Consider the following 20,981-nt stretch of genomic DNA (forward strand, 5'->3'; position numbering starts at 1 on the left):
TTCTTCATCGTCGTCGTTGTCGTCCTCTTCCTCCTCGTCCTCTTCCTCCTCGTCCTCGTCCTCATCCATCTCCTCATCGGCAGAGGGTATGGCACGTACTTTCGCATCGAGGCCTTCGCCAAGACCAAATCGTGAGCGCATAGAACGCGGCTCGTTGTCTTTCACAATACGCGTGAATGCAGGCTCATCTTCATCCTCATCCAATGCATAATCAAGAAGAGCCTCGCCTTCTTCGCCCGTTTCTCCACGCATACGACGAAGACGTTCAGCCTCAGCCTCACGAAGGCGTTTGGCCTGCTCTTCTGCCAGTTCTTCTGCCGACTTCAAGCGATCTTGCGGCTTGGCACGACGTTCAAAAGCCATTTCACGGACAAACGCATCATACTCGTCACTCTTGGCGACCTGCTCGGCACTAGGCTCAGGCGCCTTGGGCGCGTCCGCAGGCGTCTGGAAGAGAAGCGATCGGATATCACCAAGTTCTTCGTCCAGCTCCATACGCATTTCCGCATCCGCATCTTTCAGTTTCTGGCGTTCGTACTTTGCCAACTTCGACTTGGCAATGATTTCTTTCATGACCTCATGCTTGCTGCGAGGCGCGTCATCCTCGCGTGGTTCATCAAAGCCAGCAAAGTGGCCCTCGCGCGTATCGTATGCATCAATTTGGCCTGCATGTTAGTCCTGCTCTAACTTGAATGTAGACAGCGGGCTCAGCAATCTCCAGTAGAACATTTTGCTGGCATGGCCTCCTGATTGTGTGTAGGGCCCATACAGCATATACACTTATAAAGCGTTTATCATCATGGCCCGCCGCCGTGCATTCATACGTACCTCGTGGATTCTCGTCATCATAATCGTCGTCTTGTTCCACATCGGGTAATTCATCCATGCCACTTAGACTCTGGCCATAGTGCGTAAGCGTCAATTCACTGTCGTCGTCATCACCGAGATCAAACATGGACGCCTTGGATGTCCGGTTCATACGCTCATGTGTAAAACGCTTGAGCATCTTGTCTTCCACGGACATGGTTGGGTCGTACTCGCCAAAACGACGATCTACAAACGACGATGAGTGGTGGCGCGATTGGTACTCGGGCAAAAGTTTCTCCCGACGCTGCTGCATGGAGGCCGACTTGGCAGCTGCAGGGCGTCCAGTGGATCCCTTTACCTTGTTTCCCAATACATCTGTCTTGTCCTTGGCCACACGCTCGTCAAACGCATTGAGCGTCGACATAAGCGCATTCAAGCGCTTGCGACGCTGTTGCGACCGGTATTGGCCAATGCGACTATCATCATTATTATTGCGCTTCCCTTTCTTCGGCTTGCTCCCCGTGATACCAGCATCACGGAGACCCGAGCGGAGCTGAGCAAGCTGAGAGCCGCCCTTCTTGCTGCCGGCCATCCGTCGTCTCACGCAGCAAGACGCCTGTCTGCAAGTTGTAGCTCACGGACGCACGAAAAAAAAAGTATGGTCACGTGCCGTTCGAGCGCGGGCCTTGCTGGCCGCCAGGCAGCGGCGCTCCGTCGTCTCCATCACCGTTCGTGAGCATGAGCGAGGGCAGTACGTATAGCGCGAAAGAATGATGAGAATAGAGTGCTAACATGATCTTTTCACTCCGTGTGAATTTGTCCCATTCTAACAGTTACATACAAGCAGTACGTATCGCGCGCGAGGATGAAAAAGTAGAATCTAACACATACCAGAGATCTTCCCCCTCGTGGTGGTTATGCGCCCATTCGTTACAAGCGTAACATGCCGGCCCGTGGTCCAAGTGGTGTCATGATGATCTTTGCGACGATCGGCATTACGGCTTTTGGTTTCTACCGTATGGGTCTTGGTAACGTAGAGAAGCGGTATGTTCTGCGACCCATGATGGAGCATATTCTAACAAGCACACAGTGAACTGGCGCGTGAGCGTGCTTGGAGCCGCATTTACCTGACACCGCTCCTGCTCGCTGAGTCGGACCGTGACGCATTCCGCCGCAACCGGGCATCGCAGTTGCGTGAAAAGCTCTTGATGAAAGACGTGCCGGACTGGGAGGTATGTACCTTTTACAAGATGAGAACATCGTACTTACACGCGCTTTCTACTCACTATACCATGGGCATGATATCTGTGTCGTTGCGTGGATGGTATTTTGTGATTTTTTGGATCCTTACAGGTCGGCAAGAGTGTGTACAACACCAAGCGTTACACGCCGAACAACTACGTAGTAATGTAGATACTACCGTGGTGATACGATTCGAATGAAAAGAGGGATGGGTACGAAAGTGCCATGCTTCACCGACGTCGCGTGGGCCGCGCCCTCGAAGGCCCGGCGCTTCTGGCCGAGCCTAGTCAAGGTGGAGGGGGTGCCGTGCGTCATCGGTCCCCATTTTGCTCGTCGACAGTGATGCATGCTTGAGCATGGGTCCTCGTAAACGTACCAGAAAGCCTAGAAAAAAGGGTGAGGCGCCAACTTCTGTACCACACAAAGAAGCATATACGACAAAGGCAGCTGCAGAAACGCCGGCTACAGAGGAACTGCCAAACACGGAAGAACCTGTGTCAGCCCCCCATGATGTCGAGGACGAGGCCACGACGACTGCGACACCGAAGGATCTTGATGATGAGGCGGTAGCAAGTGAACATTCAGAAACAGATTCGCTGCATAGCACGTCGGAGGCCTCGACGACGGCCGATACCGAGCCTGCCTTCCATATGGATGTGCTTGGCGCAAGTATTCAAGATATCTTGCAGAAAGACACACTGAGTGCCATGGCTGTCTCTTCCAAATCTATTGCGATGGGTATGCACTCCGGAATGATATACATCGTTTCGCGAAGTGGCCATTTGGAGAAAGGATTCCGGTTTCATTCAGCCACCGTGTTGGACTTGGTGTTTGACACGACAGGCGACTTTATTGGGAGTGCAGGAATGGACGGAATTGTGGCCATTGCCTCGTTAACATCGTCAGAACAATACCAATTTGATTTCCAGCGGCCGATGCGAACAATTGCATTGGAACCGCAATTCGGGCATCGATCTTCGCGTGCTTTTGTGTGTGGCGGCATGTCGGGCATCCTTGTGCACCGCGAGAAGCGCTGGTTTGGGCACCGCGAAGTCGTTCTGCATAGCGAAGAAGGGCCCATATGGGCCATCACATGGCGTGGCTCATGGATTGCATGGGCAAACGACCGTGGTGTGCGTATTGCTGATGCGATATCACACGATGTTATTACGTTCATCCCTGCACCCGACGTTGCGCCACGCGCGGAACTGGTGCGCTGCACGCTTACATGGCGCGATGATCATACTTTGCTTATTGCGCAGGGCGACCGTATTACGATCGCTAGCGTTAAGACACGCGATGCGCCAGAAGATCAGGTCCGAGCTGCCATCCCATCGGTACCGACCTTGTCAGGCCTCGTATCCGGTTTATCATCCAGCGCTGATGTCCCATTGAAGCACTTTGTGGAGATCACAGACATCTTCCAGTTGGACTGTATTGTGGCAGGGGTTGCTTGGATGTCAGACAACATTGTGACGCTATCCTACGTGGTCGACAGTGATGTCTTGGCATCGTTGGGCCAAGACGATGTGCGACTCTTATCAGGGCAGCCTCCCGAACTTCGTGTGATTAGCCGCTCGGGTGATGAGCAGAGCAGCGACGTGTTGGACTTGGCAAACGTGGATCGATGTCGATGCAATGACTACCATCTCTGTGTCTCCTATGAATGGGTGTACGACAACGTACTGAAGGAAAAAGTACAGAAGCCTGTATATTTCCTAGCGAGTCCACGCCAGGTATGCCGGCTGCGTCCACGCACAGAACAAGATCACATTCAATGGCTCTTGGAGCGTGCTGAGTACCGAGAAGCCCTAGAGGCCCTGGAGGCACTGGGGAGTGGCCCAGCGAAAGCGATGGGCTTTGATGTAGCGGCCATCGGCCGTGAATACCTCTTGTATATGATGGATGAGCATCATGACTACGAAGGTGCGGCTGAGCTCTTCCCTTTGATCCTGCGCAAGGATGCTTCGGCATGGGAATCGTTTGTCCTCCTATACTTGGAGCGCGGGAAAGTGTCGGTGGTGCTACCATTTATTCCCACCAGGGACCCGGAGCTTGGCGAAATGGTGTACGACATGGTCCTTGTGGCCCTCTTACGAACGGATGAGGCAGCATTGTTGGCGACACTGCGTACATGGCCCGGCCACCTTTATTCGGCGCAGGCAGTAGCTGCCGCAATTGAAGATCGTGCAGAGAACAGTCGTGTATTGCTAGAATGCCTGGCACAGCTGTACTTGACTGATCACCAGCCAAGCAAAGCGCTGTTATACCTGCTCCGACTTCGTCATCCGTCTGTGTTTGGCCTGATACGTGATAACAATTTGCTGATCGATGTGCAACAGAAGATTGGGCTGTTGGTTGAGTTGGACCAGGATTTGGCCGAGACTAAGCAGCCCGAAGAAAGCGTACTTATATCACTGCTGGTCGATCATACACATGCAATTCCTATTCATCGCGCCATGCAGCAATTGGAGCCGTATCCCTGGTACCAGTATCTGTACTTGGATGCCTTGTTTGAACGAGATGCCTCTATGATTACAGACTATGCCAACCGACTGGTATACTTGTATGCTGAGTACCAATACCCAAAGCTAATGCCGTTTTTGCGTGCCATGAGCTCAGTGTACTCGTTCCAGCGGGCGTACGTGGCATGTGAGGCGCACAACTATGTACCAGAGATGGTATTCCTCCGCGGTCGCACAGGCGACTTGCGTGGCGCTCTCGACTTGATTCTCGATCGGCTGGACGACGTAGAAATGGCTATCGACTTTGTTCGCCAGCAGGACGATATCGAGTTGTGGGGCGCCCTCTTAGCCCATGCGCAAAACAAGCCGAACTACATCCGTGGTCTCCTCGAGCATGCTGGCGGTGAAATTAATCCGGTTCGCATTATTCGCCCCATCGAAAAAGGGCTGGTGATTCCAGGACTGCGACCGGCTTTGATCAAAACGATGCAAAACTTCCAACTACAGAATTCCCTACTGCACGGCGGCTTGGTCGTATTGGAACGGGATGCTCAAGAATTGGGCCATCAATATACCCAGGCTCTTACGGCTGCGATGGCCTGTGATGCTGCGACGGAATGCACCGTATGCGGACGTGCCCTACTGCAAAAACCGTTCCAGCGAATTGTGCTCTTTTTCTGCTGGCATGCCGCACATGCGTCCTGTCTCCCAGCAGCGTCATTGTCACAGTCAGCGTCGCCACGTTCAGTGGCCCGCCAAGGTGCGCTGGTACGTATTTCAGAGACCACAACACAATTGGATGCACGGGCACGTGAGCCTTGGATTGGTGGAGATCCACACATGCCACCTCAGCCAAGGCAGGATGGGGACGAGGGTGTGACACGGACATGGAAACAGCTGCGAAGTGAGCAAGCGGATCGTCAATCGCTGACACGTGCACGACAACGTCGAGCTGCAGGCGGCGGACACAATACAGGCTGCCCTACCTGTGCCGCTGACATGTCATATCGGTTGCAAGATTAGAGGAAGATAGCTGACTAGCATTGGGTATAGGCCACTATGTATTATGTACACAAGGCGACGGGAGGCTCGGCTACAGGAATCTCGCCCCATGTAAACCGATCGGCTTGGAAGGCAGCCAGCACATCCGAAGGCAAGTCTTTTTCATGCAAACGATCGGCATCAAATACATCGACGGAGGTTGATGGTGCAGACGTGGCGCCAAAGGGGTATACTGGCTTGGCCGTTGAGCCAAAAGCGGATGTTGTTGTAGAAAGTTGTCCAAATGCTGATGGTGCAGTAGCCGATCCCGAAGGTGCAGTGGCGGTGCCAAAGGTGGAAGGCGTAGTTGTAGACGCAGTGGAGCCCGGTTGGGTGGACGCAGGGGCAGCGTTGACTGTGGCTGAAGGCTGGCTGAAGGCAGAGGGTTGCGCCGTTTGGCCAAAAGTCGATGGTTGGGATGTCTGGCCAAACGCAGATGGTTGAGATGTCTGGCCAAACGCAGATGGTTGAGATGTCTGGCCAAACGCAGATGGCTGTGACGTTTGGCCAAAGGCTGAAGGTTGTGCGGTCTGTCCAAACGCCGAGGGTTTTGAGACTTGGCCAAACGCCGATGACTGTGACGATTGTCCAAATGCTGATGGTTGTGCCGTTTGACCGAAGGCGGAAGGTTGGGAAGCCTGCCCAAACGCCGACGGTTGCGCCGCTTGTCCAAAAGCTGATGGTTTGGCTGTTTGTCCAAACGCAGCAGGTTGGGAAGCCTGCCCAAACGCCGACGGTTGCGCCGCTTGTCCAAAAGCTGATGGTTTGGCTGTTTGTCCAAACGCAGCAGGTTGGGATGTTTGCCCGAAAGCGGACGTCTTAGCTGCTTGTCCAAACGCAGCAGGTTGCGCCGTTTGGCCAAAAGCAGATGGCTGGGACGTCTGGCCAAACGCAGAAGGTTGTGACATTTGCCCGAAAGCGGAGGACTGGGATGCTTGGCCAAACGCGGAAGGATTAGCTGTCTGCCCAAATGCCGAGGGTTGCGATGTTTGTCCAAATGCCGAGGGTTGTGCAGGTTGTCCGAAGACTGAGGGCTGGCTGGCCTGTCCAAATGCTGACGGCTTGGCCGCCTGGCCGAACGCAGAAGGCGCTGCTGTTTGCCCAAAAGCAGAGGGAACCGATGTCTGCCCAAAGGCAGATGTTGGTTGGTTTGGAGCACCAAAAGCCGGAGCACTTGTGACCGCTGGAGCCCCAAAAGCGGTCGAAGTAGTGCCAGGCATGACCGATGAAGGCTGTGTGCGCTGTGCATTTTTGTACTGCGTACGATTCTCCAATGCTTTCTGAAGCGCCACTTGGGTATTTCTAGACATGGACTGATAGTTTGTATCTGCCTGTGCTGTCATTTGTTGAATCTGTTGCATCTGAATGTTAGGACGTTTCGGTAGGTATACATACATAGGCAGCTTCTTGACCGGTTTGGCGTGCTTGGTAGGCCATCGCCCGATCTTCTTCTGGGCTGACATCGATGCCTTGAATAAGGTTAGGTTCTCCCCGTGCAGGTGCATAGCTGGTAAGACGCCATATAGGTCGTCCATGTGGTCCAAAGTCTTGTCCAATGCCATCTTTAGTGAGTGCAATTTCTGGCTCGGCTGGCGCCGCTTTCCCGCCAGGACCGGAAAAGGCGGACCATTGGGACGATGATCCAAAGGCAGTAGACCCTGTCTTTGCGTTTGCAGGATGCTCATTCCGGCAATTTGCGCCGAATCGACATCGGCCTTGCAAGTAGAACTGACACACGGCCATCACCAAACACGCCTTGTGCAACGGAGACGGTAGTGCAATGTGGAGGAGCAAAAGCTCCAACCCTCTTGACGTCACAGAAGGACGGCAAGAGGAAGAGATTACACAGGTACCAAGGCAAGGTAGTGTATCAAACTACAAAATTGACTACAGAGCAACCGTGCCACGACGCACGAAAGGCAAGCCAAGACCACTCAGTAAAGTACGTGCCCGTTCTGTGGCACGACGACCACGCTGGTTTGTGACGCAGTCGACCTGGAAGCCGTAGCGGCGGCCGGGGTATTGATCCAAGTTAATTTCCACCTGAGGGAAAAGAGGCATTGCTTCAGGGCCTAAACCGAAGCTCACAACGCCACTCACTGCGGCAGGGCTGAGAAGGGGTTGACTGGATGGCGGAAGCTGCAGACCAGCAAAACCTCGCAAACGTGGAAGCACAAACGTAGTAAGAACTTCGATAAACTCATAGGCTGCATCACCGTACATAACAGCCTGAACACCAACAGGCATTCCAGCACGCAACTTAAAAGACGCAGCACCATTCTTGGCGCGAAGAACTTGCACATAGCCATTCGCAGCATGCGGTCCCGCAGTCTTAGGAGAATTTCCCACCGTAGGATCAGCTAAAGAACCCAAAATTGGCAGGCCGGTAATAGCACGCATTTGACCTAGGAGTGGCAGCAGCGCCTGCTTGTTGGTAATGGCATCTTTGCAGAAAGCTGTGACAACGACACGGTCAAGACGGGGAATAGCATGCTCAATCTGCTTTGCTAAGTGCATCGGCTTGTGAAGCGGCACAATGGGACGGTTACCGCGCTGAGGTCGAGCAGATCGGCCCGCATGATAGTCCGACTGACCGGACCAACGACGAATACGATCATTGTCGCCAGATTCAGATTCTGGTGCATCCTTTGACGAGGAAGATTTGCTTTCAGGCTCATACATCATATACATCATGTCTGCAGCCAGCGTACGTTCATAATGCTCACGCAAGCGGCTCCTTTGCATAGCGCCAACAACGACGGGTGTTTCGGGCAGTTGGTTGCGCGACGGGACATGGTCAAGCAGCACAGAACTTGTCGTATGCATGGGTCGCAGCATACGCACGCTAGACGGGGTCCAGGCCCCAGCGGCGCGTTGAAACGATACGCGCAGCATGCTTAGGAAGAAGAGCTGAGAGCGAGACAGGGAGCAAGGAGGAAAGGCCTGCCTCATGCTTATGTAAGAATTAGGCTGCGACAGTCGACACTGACAGCAACGCGGCCAGGAGCCATTGGGAAGCTTAGCTTTGCGGATAGACAGACGCGATGCCAGAACAAGGGCTCGGGATCAGCGAGCCATTTGACTTGATCCGCCTCTCTCTTAGTGAGCGTGTTTTGGTAAAACTCCGTGGTGAACGTGAGCTCCGTGGTATTCTTCATGCGTACGATGGCCACATGAACTTGATTCTCGGTGATGTGGAAGAGACAATCTACGATGTCCAAGTGGCTGAGGATACGGGAGCGGAAACCATCCAGGTATGTGACGCACGGAAGAACATTATCTGACAAATACAGATTGTGAAGCGGAACTCTGAGATGATGTTTGTTCGCGGTGACGGTGTCATCCTGGTACGTTAACTTAGATCTCCTAATAGACAGGTGTCCCCACCGCGCATGTAAATCAAGCGCACTGAAATGGTTTTTTCACACAAGAGTGAATGATGCGTGAATACGATGGGTGGAAACGTATGTGCACAATGCTATACCAATCCAATCTTCGTCATGACATTCTGAATACGCCCTGACCGTATAGCATCATGATCGCATAATTGTAGTTAAGGAACTATACTGCTATTTTTAGGCTTGTAATCCATTCCCTCTGAAGGACTCTGTGGATACCCACGGATGACAGTAGTATGTGAAAGCGGGAATCTGGTCTGTGCCATGTTGGCAGGCATAGGCGTCCACCAAACTAGCTTGCGGTGTCACGAGAACAGTCTGCTTGTACCAGTCCAAGTCAATAAAAGTCTCATTTTCGTTTATGTCGTGACTTCTATATCTTTTATGCAAAATTATAAACACGACATCTTAATAGCGTTACAAAAGAGAAACGAAGTGCCATCATCATATCATGGCATTGTGAAAAAAGAAAAAAAGGACCTTGAGCCACGTATGCGAATAAGTGGGGCACGCATCGACGCGCAGATTCAAGATCAAAATGATCATCAGAAAGCCTGCAGCATACATATATAAATGATTTTTCGATTGAGTTAATGAGGACCATCGTCCCTAAATGAAAGTAATGTGGGGCATAGGAGTCAGAAAGCCTCACGTCATTGTTGCGTAGGCACCTTACAGGGAGACTCCAGAGGTGCAGCAGTATAGCCACAGCCCTTGCAGACACGCAGCGATTCCGTATGTTCCCATGTCTTTAGGCAGATTGGAAGTTCTTCAAAGATGTTCTTGCTTTGGAACTGCATTTCATGAAGCAAAAATGGTTTATTATCATGTGCTGACAGGTTCGGACAGTACCAAAACATTTTGTCTTGTAAAGATTAGCATACGAAAGATGCATACGTACCAGGAAGCTCTCGCGTCCTCTCCAGAACGACGCCAATAGTACCGGGTAAGCGGTAGGGTGAGTGCATGGTATAGGCTGGAGTAAGCATTAAAAGAGGAATCCACGTACAAGGTAGCATGAAAATCTCCCCTTCTTTGATCTCGATGCACTTGAACTCTCCATCTTCCAAAATGCGAAGATACATGGTGCCTTTTACTTGGTAGAATAACTCCTCAGTAGGCTGGAAGAGGTCGTGTGAGAAATAGTTTACATACCTGATAGTGAAAGTCGGCACGCTCATTAGGCCCGCCTACCACCATAATAAAGTATCCATCCGTGCGGAGAAGACACTTATTTCCTACAGGCGGCTTAAGAAGCTCTTTGTTGTCTTCTACCCACTTCTGAAAATTGAACGGCGGGGGCACCATGGTGAGGATTAAGGCAAGAGTCATTCAACCGATCCATGCGGGTGATGGAGATATGCATGCATATCCTCCACCCATCAATGTGGCCCCGGTACCTGTCTACCTCCACTTCCATAAGACACTCTTCCGCACTTACCCGGCCAAGGTGGAGAAGGAGCAAGGGCCATGTATGATCACGTGTGGTGATATAGTTAGGCACGTGATAGAGAAGGGCCGCCGTGCTCTCAACCAAGGCGAAGAAGGCCACGGACTCTCGTTTGCCTACTTTCGTCGTCACCCAATATGGTGTGTATTGAACGATGATACAATAGGATGGTGAACATCGCTATGCTATTGTGTCATCGCAACCATTTCGTGTAACGGAGTGCTAACATTTGTGCAGGACCTGAACTCGCCGATCACCCTGCGGACCCGCAAGTTCATCACCAACCGTCTGCTCCAGCGCAAGCAGATGGTTCTGGATGTGATCCACCCTGCTCGCCCTAACGTCTCGAGGGCTGAGCTCCAGGAGAAGCTCGGTGAGCTCTACAAGTCTCCCAAGGAGCAGGTGTTCGTGTTCGGCATGCGCACCCACTACGGTGGTGGCCGCTCGACTGGCTTTGCTCTGATCTACGACAGCAAGGAGGCTCTTGAGCGTTTCGAGCCGAAGCACCGTCTTGTTCGCGTACGTATCTTGATGTGTGTTCGTCAACTAACATTTCAGAACGGCCTGGCTCCCAAGATCGAGAAGCCCTCGCGCAAGCTCCGGAAAGAGCGCAAGAAGTACGTATACTTATGGTCCAGGATTGTACTAACCATTCAGCCGTGCCAAGAAGGTGCGTGGTACCAAGAAGAGCAAGACTGGCGATGCCAAGAAGAAGTAAGGGATTTTATATCTCTCTTGGGTCCTCTTCCTATTCTACGGCAGTGGCTCTGTACCGGCCAACGAGTCTCTGCCTTTGTATCGTCACTCTATACTTTATCCTTTTAGGGTCGAAAAAGGCTGGTTTCTAGCAATACAGGAGATTATGTACCTGTATTACCATATTACCACAATGACACGTTTTGTGTAGGAATTTCTTTTTGCGTGCGTACGTGTGAGCTATCATTATGAGGGCACCAAACACTGTCTTCATATCATTTCATGTGCTATATAGTAACAAGTGCGCTTGGAATGGTGCCAGTCTCGTTACAAGTACATGTCAGAGGGATCCGCCAATGCCATGTACTTCCATACAAGCTCTACTCCCATATCTTCCGTTTCGTCCTCCATCTTCACAGATGGACGCGATACTTTACCAGGAAGCGACAAGTCCGATGCCGGCGCCTTCTGCACAACATTGGAGTTGAGACCCACTGTGAGTTTCAAGAGAGCAGGACCTGGCTCGAAGTGTTTTAGAGGAATAGGTTCATTGTCAGGCACTTTGCGGTCGGGCGTATCCGAAGATTTTACCCTGAGGATATCACGCAAAATATTCTCGGCAGCCACCTCTGCCATGAACCAGGCCTGGTAGCCTGCATTCAAGGCGCCAAAGGCATCAGCTACATCGCCAATAGCATACACGTTTGGTATGTGATGAGGCAAGACATGTAGTTTTTCCTCAAAGTCCATGTCTGCGCCCGCCGACTTCTTATCGAGGAAACAGTCGCAGTCTTTGCAAGGCGGCACAGCATCGAAAGGTTGCTGAGAGGCTCCTGCCTCATGCTGCATCACTTGCAGGCTAGGCAACACGTGAATCAACCGAGATTGTGGGCTCACACTAGAAGGCGAGAACTCGGCCATGAGCTCGGAATTAGGCTGTTGGCCAGTGCACATAAGAAGCAAGTCGCATTCCTGCTCCAAACCTAGCGTCGTGCGAATGCGGTGGCGCGTCGATCCTGGCACCGAGGCAATGCCGTCCTGGCGCAGTTCTGAGGGCTGTGCGTTATCAATGTGCAACTGCTTCACGGAGCTGCCCAAAGGGCAGCCATCCGCGATCGCCAAACGGTGACCCAGGTGGATCTGTACGCCAAGCTTTTGCAGTTGCTCTAGCGCCAAGGTGTGAACTTGCGGGTCGAAGTTGGGCAGAAGACGGTCGCGTGAGTGAATCAAGGTAATATTCTTCTTCTGGCCGATCTTGTTGTAATAGCTGGCGATATCGCCTGCCAGCTGTACGCCCAACGCACCACCACCGACAAGTATAATGTCTTGGCTTTCGCGAATGCGGTTCTGATTTCGCTCCATCCAGTGCATACTATCCTTCTTCGTGTAGGATTCATGCTTCAGTGGATCGGGCATGTGAGAGCCAAGAGCATAGATCAAGTGCGTGTAGGGTATATTGATAGTATCAATCGACCAGAGATGCTTCGAGGGGGGACTTGTTGATGTTTCTTCTTTCTTTCCTGGCGGGGTAAAGGACTGCTGTTGCACAGTGACGTAGTTGTCCGCGATCGCCGTGACTTTGCCACACAATACAATGTGAGGATCCGCGTTTTCGTACGGGTCCACTTCGGTAGCCTCCCCTTTCTCGTCCCGCACGATCAATTTCTGGTTCGACGAGTTGGATTGGATACGAAGCTGCGACTCAATCATATCACGTACTTCCATGATAACACTATCCGCGTGATCTTCGCTGGACGTGGCTGCTTGCTCGCTAATAATAGCGTGGCCCACACCCGTCGAGTCGATCGGGACGCGTTTGGAGCGCAGCTTCAGGGGCACAGCAGCACTTGCGTCATTGCCTGGCGCCGTATTCTTCACCTCGCTGGACGCATTCGACGCCTTTTCATTCCTACGAGCCTTGCCATGTCGCGCAGGGGAGTCGGAAAAAATGGACGTATAAGGAACAAAGGCCTTCTGCGTGTGACCTGGGACTACAGTGAATCGGGGGAATGCATAGAGATCTGGGCATAAGTACAGAGAGCGGGGACATACGGTTAAAATGAGTATTTCGCTCGACCAGGATCACCCGGTGACTTGGTGGCAGCTTGCGTGCCAATACCATGGCCGCATGCATACCTACATAGGGTCAGCGTACCGCGCAAGACGTAGAGGGACGTACCACCATAGCTTCCGCCCAGGACCACCACGTTCTTCACGTTTTGGTCGTCAAACTCCGCAACGGTAGTTGACATGTTGACAAGGATCTCGCACACAAGGAGGCTGTAAGCTCAATCTGATAAGCTAGTTAGCCTTCTGTCGCCCTCGGCGACAGTCGGTCAGTTTAGTCAGCGGCACAGGGCGCGTGCGTTGAGGCGAGGGACAGGAGCGCTCGCTGCCCTCGCGAACGCGTGACATGGCTAGCGCAGGATGGTCGCGACTGCATGAACCTGAGCAGCAGGAGGTAGGTACCGGCGGGATCTGACACTGTATCAAGACAGTACCTGTCAAAGTGACGTTGTGGGATGCAATGCGGCAGTACTCCATTCTGGATGGAGTAAAGCAACTGCCGCACGTCCCCTGCGCACGAAGCAGTCTGTTGATGGGCATGGCCACAGCAGCGAGTGTCGGCACGATCCAGATTGTGTTTGGTCGTGGGATTCATCGTTCTCTTAACTGGGCTGTGGGATCATTCATGTTTATTTCGGTTTTTGCTTGGTAGGTTCGCGCCATGAAGGCACTGACGCGTGCAGGGAGACATGCCGTCGTTCGCGCGCTGCAGAGCAGGCACGCATGAAAAGCATGATGGAGAGATACGAAAAGCGCCGGGATCAACATCATAATAAGCACGCTACGTCGTAGGTCTGGTATGGTAGATATGCTACAAAATTTCCTGTGTATTCTTACACAAGCGAAGGCGACCACTCCAGTGCCTGTCCGAAAGTCAGGGTGTGGTCTCATACATACCTGAGGTGCCTTGTACCAAGCAAGCCAGTCGCTTGCCTCCGTAGGGAGCAGGCCCATGCTCCAGCATTTGTATACGCCAAGGGCAATCGAGGCCATATGGCAGAGGACAAAGACAGCCATCTGCGGTAGGAGCGAGTGCTTGGGCGAGCGGTAAGGCGCAAATACAGTATGCATTGACGTGATACCTTTCAGTGGGTTGGTAATCATCATCATGACCACCATCATACTAAAGATCTGAACACCATTTCCACTCATCCACATCATCATCATGTTCATAGGCAAGGATTTGGATGGCGCAGTAGCGGCTTCCCAAGCCTTGGAGGCTTGAATGTACGAAGTGTCAACAGTGCGTCCCTTCACGGACTTGTTCTTGTCTTGCTTGGTCAAGCTCTTGAATGTCAGAGCACGGCGGCGACGGATACGTACGTGCAAGTCGGTAAACCCGATCATAATATCAGGCACATCGCCAAGCTTAGCAGCCCTGCGAGTAAGCTTCATTGCCGAGTCAACATACGTAGACGTGATTTTCTGGTACGGAAGGGCCCAGGCAGAGAGGGGCGAGCCCTTGGCTTTGGGCGGCATGGTGGGGACGAAGCGCGACGGACGCAGGCACGGTGTGGGTGGATGTCGGTTGGGGAGAGGCTACTAGGTTTATGTTTTTTGGTCCAAATTGGACCTACTTAGGTATGCATATGTCAGCTGCAAGAAAAAAAAAACGGCGCACCTTGCAGCGGAGAGGAGTGCGAGTGTCCACGACGATGCCACCTGTACAGAAGCAAAGCGCGGCGCCGACACGCTCCTCGTTGAAGAGCGGTATGAGTAAGGACAATACAAAGACCAAGGCGAAAGCGAAGACGGCGAGTGCGGCTGCCGCGCCGACAACCAAGCCCAAAACGGTAACGATGATCAGCGGCAAGGTAGACGCTGCACAAGTGCTGAAGGCGTGCAAGGCCCTGGCTGCGTATACCGAGAAACGCCTTACGGCTAAGACGTATGAGCTACCGCTCGGTGGTGCCAACTCGCTGGGTGCCTCGAAAGATGCGGACAACACGGTATGGATGCAAATTACTGTGAAGAAGTTGGATACGCAGCGCAAAGTGAAACCGGCCCGGATTCCGCTGGCCCACCCACTCCTGGACGAGGATGCCTCCGTGTGTCTGTTGACCAAAGATCCGCAGCGCGAGTACAAGGACCTGCTGATGGAGAAGAACATTACCAGTGTGAACCGTGTTGTCGGTGTTGAAAAGCTGAAGGGCAAGTTCCGTCCGTTTGACGCACGGCGTGAATTGGTGCGTGAGCACGATCTCTTCCTCGCAGACGAGCGTATCGTGCCGATGCTGCCCAAGCTCTGTGGCAGTGTTTTCTACAAAGATCGCAAGTTCCCCATTCCTGTTGACCTGGTGAACAAGAAGCGACTGCCGGAAGCGATTGAACGTGCGATTGCCTCGACGTACTATATGCAGAACAAGGGCTCATGCAGCTCGATTAAGATTGGGTTTTTGCACCGCCATACGCCCCAAGAGCTGGTGGAGAACTTTGCGCAGGCTTTGCCGGCGGTGGTGGCCAAGATCCCAGGCAAGTGGTCGAATGTGCAGAACATTGAGCTGAAAACGGGCAAGAGCGCTGCCTTGCCCGTGTGGAACTGCCGCTTGGGCGAGGGCGACGATGATGATCTGCGGTGGGCCCCGGTGGAAGCCACAGCAGACGACGAGGAAGACGACGGCGACGACCACGAGGAGGAAGAGGAAGTGGTGCCTGTGCCGAAACGCAAGGCTGAGACGGCTACCAAGAAGACCAAGCGTGTACGTGCGGCAAAGTAGATGTAGAGAAAAGGAATGCAATCATTAGGAAACAGCTACATGCAGTAAAGGGGAAAGGTTACATGGAATAGGGAGGCAGCCAAATATGGCTGCTTTGCTTTTCAGGGGCATCAGAGGGCAAAGCATCGTACTCCGGCGAATCTTCGCGATCGGTACCCGCTTCCCAACGACGCCATGCTTCTTCGTAGCCGGCTTCCAAGCATCGAGTCCATCCACGTGTGTTGAACAAGGGCGAATGGTCCCGAGAAAGGAACAGCGACCGACGAATGTCCAGCAGTTCGCCGGTCCCCGTGCGGAAAAAGATAGGCGATTCGTCGGGAATCACTAAGGAGTTTATAATGGCGTCAGAGGTGCAGTATACAGGCTGCTGGCTCGGCGGCATCCCCGACGCATCGTGAGCCGTCGGCGGGGCGGCGTCTGTGTAAGCATATGCCTCCTCCTCTGCCTTCTGGGCCGCTGGCGTGCGCGTCATGTAGCGGTACGCCAGGGACGTGGCGAGGGCCACAGCGCGATCGACGTACGCCTCGATGGTGTGGACCACGAGCTGCTTCTCCAAGTGCACAGCATGCAAGAGACTCGCAGCGACGCGCGAACACAGTTTGTGCATGTGCTTTGGCCACGTGAGGACGGGCGAACCAGACCAAAGCACATCGACGGCTGTCGTGTGCGCATTGCATTCGACTGTATCGAGAAACAAGTCCACGACGCGGCCGCGATAGATATGCAGGTGTTTGTCGGCGACGTCCGAAAAGACGATGCGTGACGCAACGTCAGGCCCGCCAAACTCTTCGGCATCGCGACGCAAATGCTCTTCCGCGCTGCATGGGAAGCGAAGAAGCCACAAAATGCTGCGAGGCACACGACGAAGGATCTCCAGCCATGCACGGAAGAGCGCTGGATCGACTTTGTACAGCTGATTGAAGTTCGCAAAGATCACCATATCGTCGGCCAAGGCAGGGAAAATGGCTTTGCGCATACGCCAGCGCCGAATTTCCTCGTGTCGCCATCGCGTAGCAGCGTCGTCAGAGGAGGCGTCCTCGTCGGTTGGCTCCAGCGGCGCAATGTCCGGCTCGCGGAACCCTTGCGCATGATCGTTCACAAAGAACGAATGGGGCATGTAAAACATGCGCTCACTGTACACCCAGTCGTCATGCTCGCCTTCGGGATCGAGATCGGCCCCCAGATCCGTGGGGCTGGGTTCGTACGAGGCCTTGCGCCATTGCTCAGACGCCGTCAGCGCAGGAGGACACACAATGGGATCGACGACGAGCCAGTCGGTCCACCCAGACACGAGGCCGCCAGCAAAGCCCATGAACTGCATTTGGACAGGACACGGGCGTGGTGCAAAGATGTCGTTGCGCGCGCCTTTGGTGTACCCGTTGAGGTTGACTAGGATATGGATTTGGTCCTGGTGCACACGTCGGATAATGCGCTCGGACGTCCATGCCGATACATCGAGGAAATGATGCGCATCGCGCTCAATTTTCTGGCGGTAGCTCGTCGCATCGGACGGCGAGGTCGCATAGCAGAAAATCGTGAAGCGATGCCGATCGTGCAAGCTAAACACCGACTGCATGAGATGCGCAAGGGGGTGGTTGTTGAAGTCGCTCGACACGTAGCCGATGTGCAGCTTTTCGACGGGCGGCGGCGGCGGCGGAAGGACATGGCGTGGGAGCCATGGCTGGGAAAGGGCCGAGTACGTCGTACGCAGCGCTGTGCGATGCGAGATGAGACGCACTTGGCGCGGCGAGAGCGGGTATGTAAACGTGTGGAACGGCAACACGGACGTAGCGGCCGGCTGCATCAGACTGGACGGCAGCACCAGGCGGTCGTACCGATGCGACTCAGCCGCCTCGCCGCGCTTGTACTTGTCGTGGTACCAGCGCCACTGCGAGATACGCATCAACCGCTCGACCAGCCGCAAAAGGAACCCACCTTCGTTGACCCATTCGGCGAGTGTGTGCGGCGCAAAGAACGGCTCGAGTTTCTTGCGCCAGAGCTCGCGGACATGCGATCGGTCATCGCCCAGCATCCGCACGATCATGTCGAGCCATGTATCGAGATTGGCTTGGAGACGTAGCAGACCGCGGCCGTACTTGGAGCCCACTTGCAGTTGCCGAGCAACTGTGGCAACAGCGCGGTTCATCCAGCCGGAGCCGGACGGTGGGTAGACCATGCGCCAGTCACACACACAGAGCATCGCGTGGACCAGCCCACAAAGCCCTTCTGGGAAATGCGGATGGAGATGGACAAGGCGCTGGTAGTACGGAATCGCATCTTGCGGTCGACCCTGGTCCTTGATCGCGCTGGCGAGGTTGGCCAGCGCCACGTCGAGCGTTGGATGCAGCGAGACAGCTCGTTCGTACATCGCAATGGCTTCGGGGAGTCGGCCCATGTCCTTCAGCAGGCTGCCGAGGTTCGTGTACAGGTGAGAGTGACGTGGATCCAGCTGTAGGCCCAGCGCATAGTACCGCAACGCCAGCGGTGGGCCGTACAGGGTTACACGCTCTCCTTCGCGGGCCACGACACTGGTCGTCACAGGCAAACTGGACAACAAGATGCCGAGGTTGTTGCATGTAGGCGCTCGCATATGCCACGCCAGGGAGAGATAGTGCAAGACCAGCAACAACGACGTGCTCAGCGGGAGGCCACGAAGCGAGAGGTCTTGGTGGACAGGCGCCGTGGATGCCGTTAGTGTGTCCTGGAACACCTTGGCGAGCACCAAAAGGATGGTCGCACTCATGTGGGCCACCTGCGTACGCAGCGCCGTGGACTTGGCCAGTGGGTCCTGGAGCGTCGTGAACACAGGGAAGGTGCCATCCGTCTTGGCCCATAGCACCTCGGCCATACTACTGATCTGCTCCGGGAGGAAGAGCACGGTGGGGAGAGTACCGCCCCCCGCCTCCAAGAGCACACGAACGAGGCGATCCCCTGCGGCATGGACCAAGCCCAAGAGACCTTGGGAGTGAAGGAGGAGGTACCGACCCTCTGTGACTGCCTGGGCTTCTGCCGGATGACGTAGGTCGATGCCGAGGGCGTCTGCCATTGCGTGGTGGACCGGGCCCGGTGCCTGCCCCGAAACTACCGAGCCATGTGTCAGCATCCCAAACACCACCACGGCTACGACCAGGTCACGCAGCGTGAAGCTGGGCTGCCCGCGAGAACTCAGCACAACTTCGAGCGCACGCAGGTAGGCATCCACAGCCGCCGCGGGAGCATGGCCTGGTAGGGCATAGGTAAGGTTGCCTTTGGCAAAGAACAGATGCTGCACGCGCGGCACCACAGCCAGCGACCACGAAGGTGGGAGCGCTTGGGGCTCGTACGTGCCAGCATTTAACCCGATTTGAATTCGGCCCGATGCATCCGAAGCAGCAGCGCTTGCACGCATCGGCCGGCGGACGAGCATAATATGCGCATCCACAAAGTCGCACAGCCGCAGAGCCATGTCCCATTGAGGATCGCGGCCTGGCATGTCGGATGTCGATGCCACAGGATGACACAGCGCATCCAGTAAGTTTTCAAAGACGTCCCAGTACCCTGGCGACAAATGGAGGGCGCGCCACCACCATTGCTCAGCCTCCTGCCAGTGCCCAAGACCCCGCAAGGCACAGCCTATGTTCGACATGGCCTCAATATAATGCGGATCGAGGCGCAGAATCGCATTGCTGTACCACAGCGACGCTCGCAAGTTGCCGGCCAGAAAATATGTACAGGACAGGATAAGCATCGTAGGTATGTGTGTCGGGTCCATTTGGTACAGCTGGTACAGCAAGGCCAGCATGAGCGAGGGCGGCGGCGCCCGCACCTTCGGAGTGGTGGTGGGCGGCCGCGTAGTGGGAACCTCAGGCTTTTGAGACGACGCCCAGCGCGCATACAAGGTATGGGCATACCGAAGGACATGGTCACGGACCGCTGTCGACATGCGATCCGTGCCATGGATCGCGGCTGCATGCTCAAACACCGTAGAGGGAGCTTGCACGCCCTCTGGGAACGTCATGCATGGCGCGTCCGGCACCTGCCCCGGTGCCCATCCAGGGATCTCTGCCTGCCATGGCTGGTCGCCCACGGTCTGTTTCGCGGTGGCGTCCACCTGCGGCATAGATGACGTCAGTGGCGCATCCGTGGAGGTGGACAAAGGCACAGAGCGCGGCTCGTGTGCACCCAGCAGGCCGTGGTCGAGCCCACGAAAAAGGTGCGTCAAATGCCCCTCTGTGAGTGCCAGATGCTCGTGGTGGCCCTGAAGATTCGGCTCGTCAGTTTCTGTGACGAACGGTGGGTCGTCTGCCTCCAGGGAAGGTGGTGGTATGGCTCGCGTTCGAGGGACACTCGTATGGGAGGATGTAGCTGAACGCCAATAGTCATGCATTCGCTCAGTTCGTCGTGGATCCACTAGGGATGTCAAGTGTATACGGTCTTGGGGAAGGGCATTGAGGAGCTCAGTAATGTGGGACGGCACAGGCTCACTGGGCATCCCTGCGGCGGAAGAGCGTCGATTTAGGTCGCCTTGGGTGTAGAAGTGCACGCTGCTCGGCAATGTAGACGCAATCAGCTCAGCTGATGTACATGATTGAGACAAACGATGGCCTAGCCCCTCCGATGGAGGCATGGATGTGGGAGACGATGTGGCTCCCGAGACATCCCCTTCAGAGTCTTCATCGGAAGGAGGCCAGCATCGCTTCATTATGACAGTGCCAACAATGTAGCCTGCGATCGAGAGCAGGAAAGAATTCTGGTACGTCGGCACCCCCTTAGAAGCAAACCCTGAGCGGGTAAGGTAACAGTGTGCGCTCTCTTACCAGCCGTGGAATTCTCCGAGCCGTGGTGCAGCAGCGGCTGCGAGGTCAGCGCCGGCGGCTAATTGACCTCCACATGCGCGCATAATGTCACAAAAGGACGTACCTGGGGGCGGTAGCAAGCTGCCGATCGATGCGACGAAAGTACAAAGATGCATGTATGTCCAATCACATGTCAATGGGCCGTGCCCAGACCTGATGCAGCATATCGTGAAAAGCCTGACCTTCTCCGCACACGGACGGCGTCCGCTGACGCACAGTCGTAGTATGGGACGCCCTCCCTCTGTTCTTAGGTTTCATTCTAC

The 20,981-nt window shown here is 54.5% G+C and overlaps 11 protein-coding genes across 11 annotated transcripts in view; 4 read left to right on the plus strand and 7 right to left on the minus strand.

Moving 5' to 3' along the window:
* The window catches only part of Malapachy_1112 (nop14-like protein), a gene marked incomplete at both ends in the record, with an annotated part of 2,980 nt that extends 1,581 nt beyond the window's left edge, over positions 1 to 1,399 (minus strand). Inside the window, 2 exons of the mRNA XM_018135622.1 lie at positions 1 to 665; positions 829 to 1,399. The exon at positions 1 to 665 is cut by the window's left edge and continues 1,581 nt beyond it. Coding sequence (XP_017992247.1) covers positions 1 to 665; positions 829 to 1,399 — 1,236 coding nt within the window. The remainder of the gene's footprint in view (positions 666 to 828) is intronic.
* Positions 1,400 to 1,545: 146 nt separating this feature from the next.
* Malapachy_1074 (vacuolar assembling protein vps41) lies at positions 1,546 to 5,537 on the plus strand (the record flags this gene model as incomplete). Its single annotated transcript, XM_018135585.1, has 5 exons — positions 1,546 to 1,558; positions 1,641 to 1,653; positions 1,702 to 1,851; positions 1,898 to 2,039; positions 2,493 to 5,537. The coding sequence occupies 5 exons, from the start codon at positions 1,546 to 1,548 to the stop codon at positions 5,535 to 5,537; spliced, it is 3,363 nt and encodes a 1,120-aa protein (XP_017992628.1).
* A 41-nt stretch (positions 5,538 to 5,578) lies between these two features.
* Positions 5,579 to 6,992, minus strand: Malapachy_1099 (hypothetical protein; the record flags this gene model as incomplete). The annotated part of the gene is made up of 2 exons (XM_018135609.1): positions 5,579 to 6,916; positions 6,951 to 6,992. 2 exons carry the CDS (start codon positions 6,990 to 6,992, stop codon positions 5,579 to 5,581), a joined length of 1,380 nt encoding a protein of 459 aa, XP_017992732.1.
* Positions 6,993 to 7,442: 450 nt separating this feature from the next.
* Malapachy_1102 (60s ribosomal protein mitochondrial precursor) lies at positions 7,443 to 8,381 on the minus strand (the record flags this gene model as incomplete). The annotated part of the gene is made up of 1 exon (XM_018135612.1): positions 7,443 to 8,381. One exon carries the CDS (start codon positions 8,379 to 8,381, stop codon positions 7,443 to 7,445), a length of 939 nt encoding a protein of 312 aa, XP_017992288.1.
* Positions 8,382 to 8,599: 218 nt separating this feature from the next.
* On the plus strand, positions 8,600 to 8,953 carry Malapachy_1076 (lsm3-u6 snrna-associated sm-like protein; the record flags this gene model as incomplete). The annotated part of the gene is made up of 3 exons (XM_018135587.1): positions 8,600 to 8,809; positions 8,849 to 8,902; positions 8,933 to 8,953. 3 exons carry the CDS (start codon positions 8,600 to 8,602, stop codon positions 8,951 to 8,953), a joined length of 285 nt encoding a protein of 94 aa, XP_017992626.1.
* A 653-nt stretch (positions 8,954 to 9,606) lies between these two features.
* Positions 9,607 to 10,261, minus strand: Malapachy_1096 (3-hydroxyanthranilate -dioxygenase; the record flags this gene model as incomplete). Its single annotated transcript, XM_018135606.1, has 3 exons — positions 9,607 to 9,818; positions 9,855 to 10,074; positions 10,109 to 10,261. 3 exons carry the CDS (start codon positions 10,259 to 10,261, stop codon positions 9,607 to 9,609), a joined length of 585 nt encoding a protein of 194 aa, XP_017992727.1.
* Positions 10,262 to 10,540: 279 nt separating this feature from the next.
* Positions 10,541 to 11,121, plus strand: Malapachy_1077 (40s ribosomal protein s24; the record flags this gene model as incomplete). The annotated part of the gene is made up of 4 exons (XM_018135588.1): positions 10,541 to 10,543; positions 10,641 to 10,922; positions 10,962 to 11,020; positions 11,061 to 11,121. 4 exons carry the CDS (start codon positions 10,541 to 10,543, stop codon positions 11,119 to 11,121), a joined length of 405 nt encoding a protein of 134 aa, XP_017992625.1.
* A 305-nt stretch (positions 11,122 to 11,426) lies between these two features.
* Malapachy_1116 (fad nad -binding domain-containing protein) lies at positions 11,427 to 13,351 on the minus strand (the record flags this gene model as incomplete). The annotated part of the gene is made up of 3 exons (XM_018135626.1): positions 11,427 to 13,120; positions 13,152 to 13,235; positions 13,279 to 13,351. 3 exons carry the CDS (start codon positions 13,349 to 13,351, stop codon positions 11,427 to 11,429), a joined length of 1,851 nt encoding a protein of 616 aa, XP_017992251.1.
* A 648-nt stretch (positions 13,352 to 13,999) lies between these two features.
* On the minus strand, positions 14,000 to 14,645 carry Malapachy_1095 (hypothetical protein; the record flags this gene model as incomplete). The annotated part of the gene is made up of 4 exons (XM_018135605.1): positions 14,000 to 14,029; positions 14,064 to 14,453; positions 14,490 to 14,544; positions 14,578 to 14,645. The coding sequence occupies 4 exons, from the start codon at positions 14,643 to 14,645 to the stop codon at positions 14,000 to 14,002; spliced, it is 543 nt and encodes a 180-aa protein (XP_017992724.1).
* Positions 14,646 to 14,821: 176 nt separating this feature from the next.
* On the plus strand, positions 14,822 to 15,883 carry Malapachy_1070 (ribosomal protein l1; the record flags this gene model as incomplete). The annotated part of the gene is made up of 1 exon (XM_018135581.1): positions 14,822 to 15,883. The coding sequence occupies one exon, from the start codon at positions 14,822 to 14,824 to the stop codon at positions 15,881 to 15,883; it is 1,062 nt and encodes a 353-aa protein (XP_017992624.1).
* A 58-nt stretch (positions 15,884 to 15,941) lies between these two features.
* Malapachy_1090 (tpr-like protein) lies at positions 15,942 to 20,354 on the minus strand (the record flags this gene model as incomplete). The annotated part of the gene is made up of 1 exon (XM_018135600.1): positions 15,942 to 20,354. The coding sequence occupies one exon, from the start codon at positions 20,352 to 20,354 to the stop codon at positions 15,942 to 15,944; it is 4,413 nt and encodes a 1,470-aa protein (XP_017992729.1).
* Between the last annotated feature and the right edge of the window lie 627 nt (positions 20,355 to 20,981).

This window comes from Malassezia pachydermatis (assembly GCF_001278385.1).
Source record: "Malassezia pachydermatis strain CBS 1879 chromosome Unknown scaffold3, whole genome shotgun sequence".
Classification (NCBI taxonomy): Eukaryota; Fungi; Basidiomycota; class Malasseziomycetes; order Malasseziales; family Malasseziaceae; genus Malassezia; species Malassezia pachydermatis.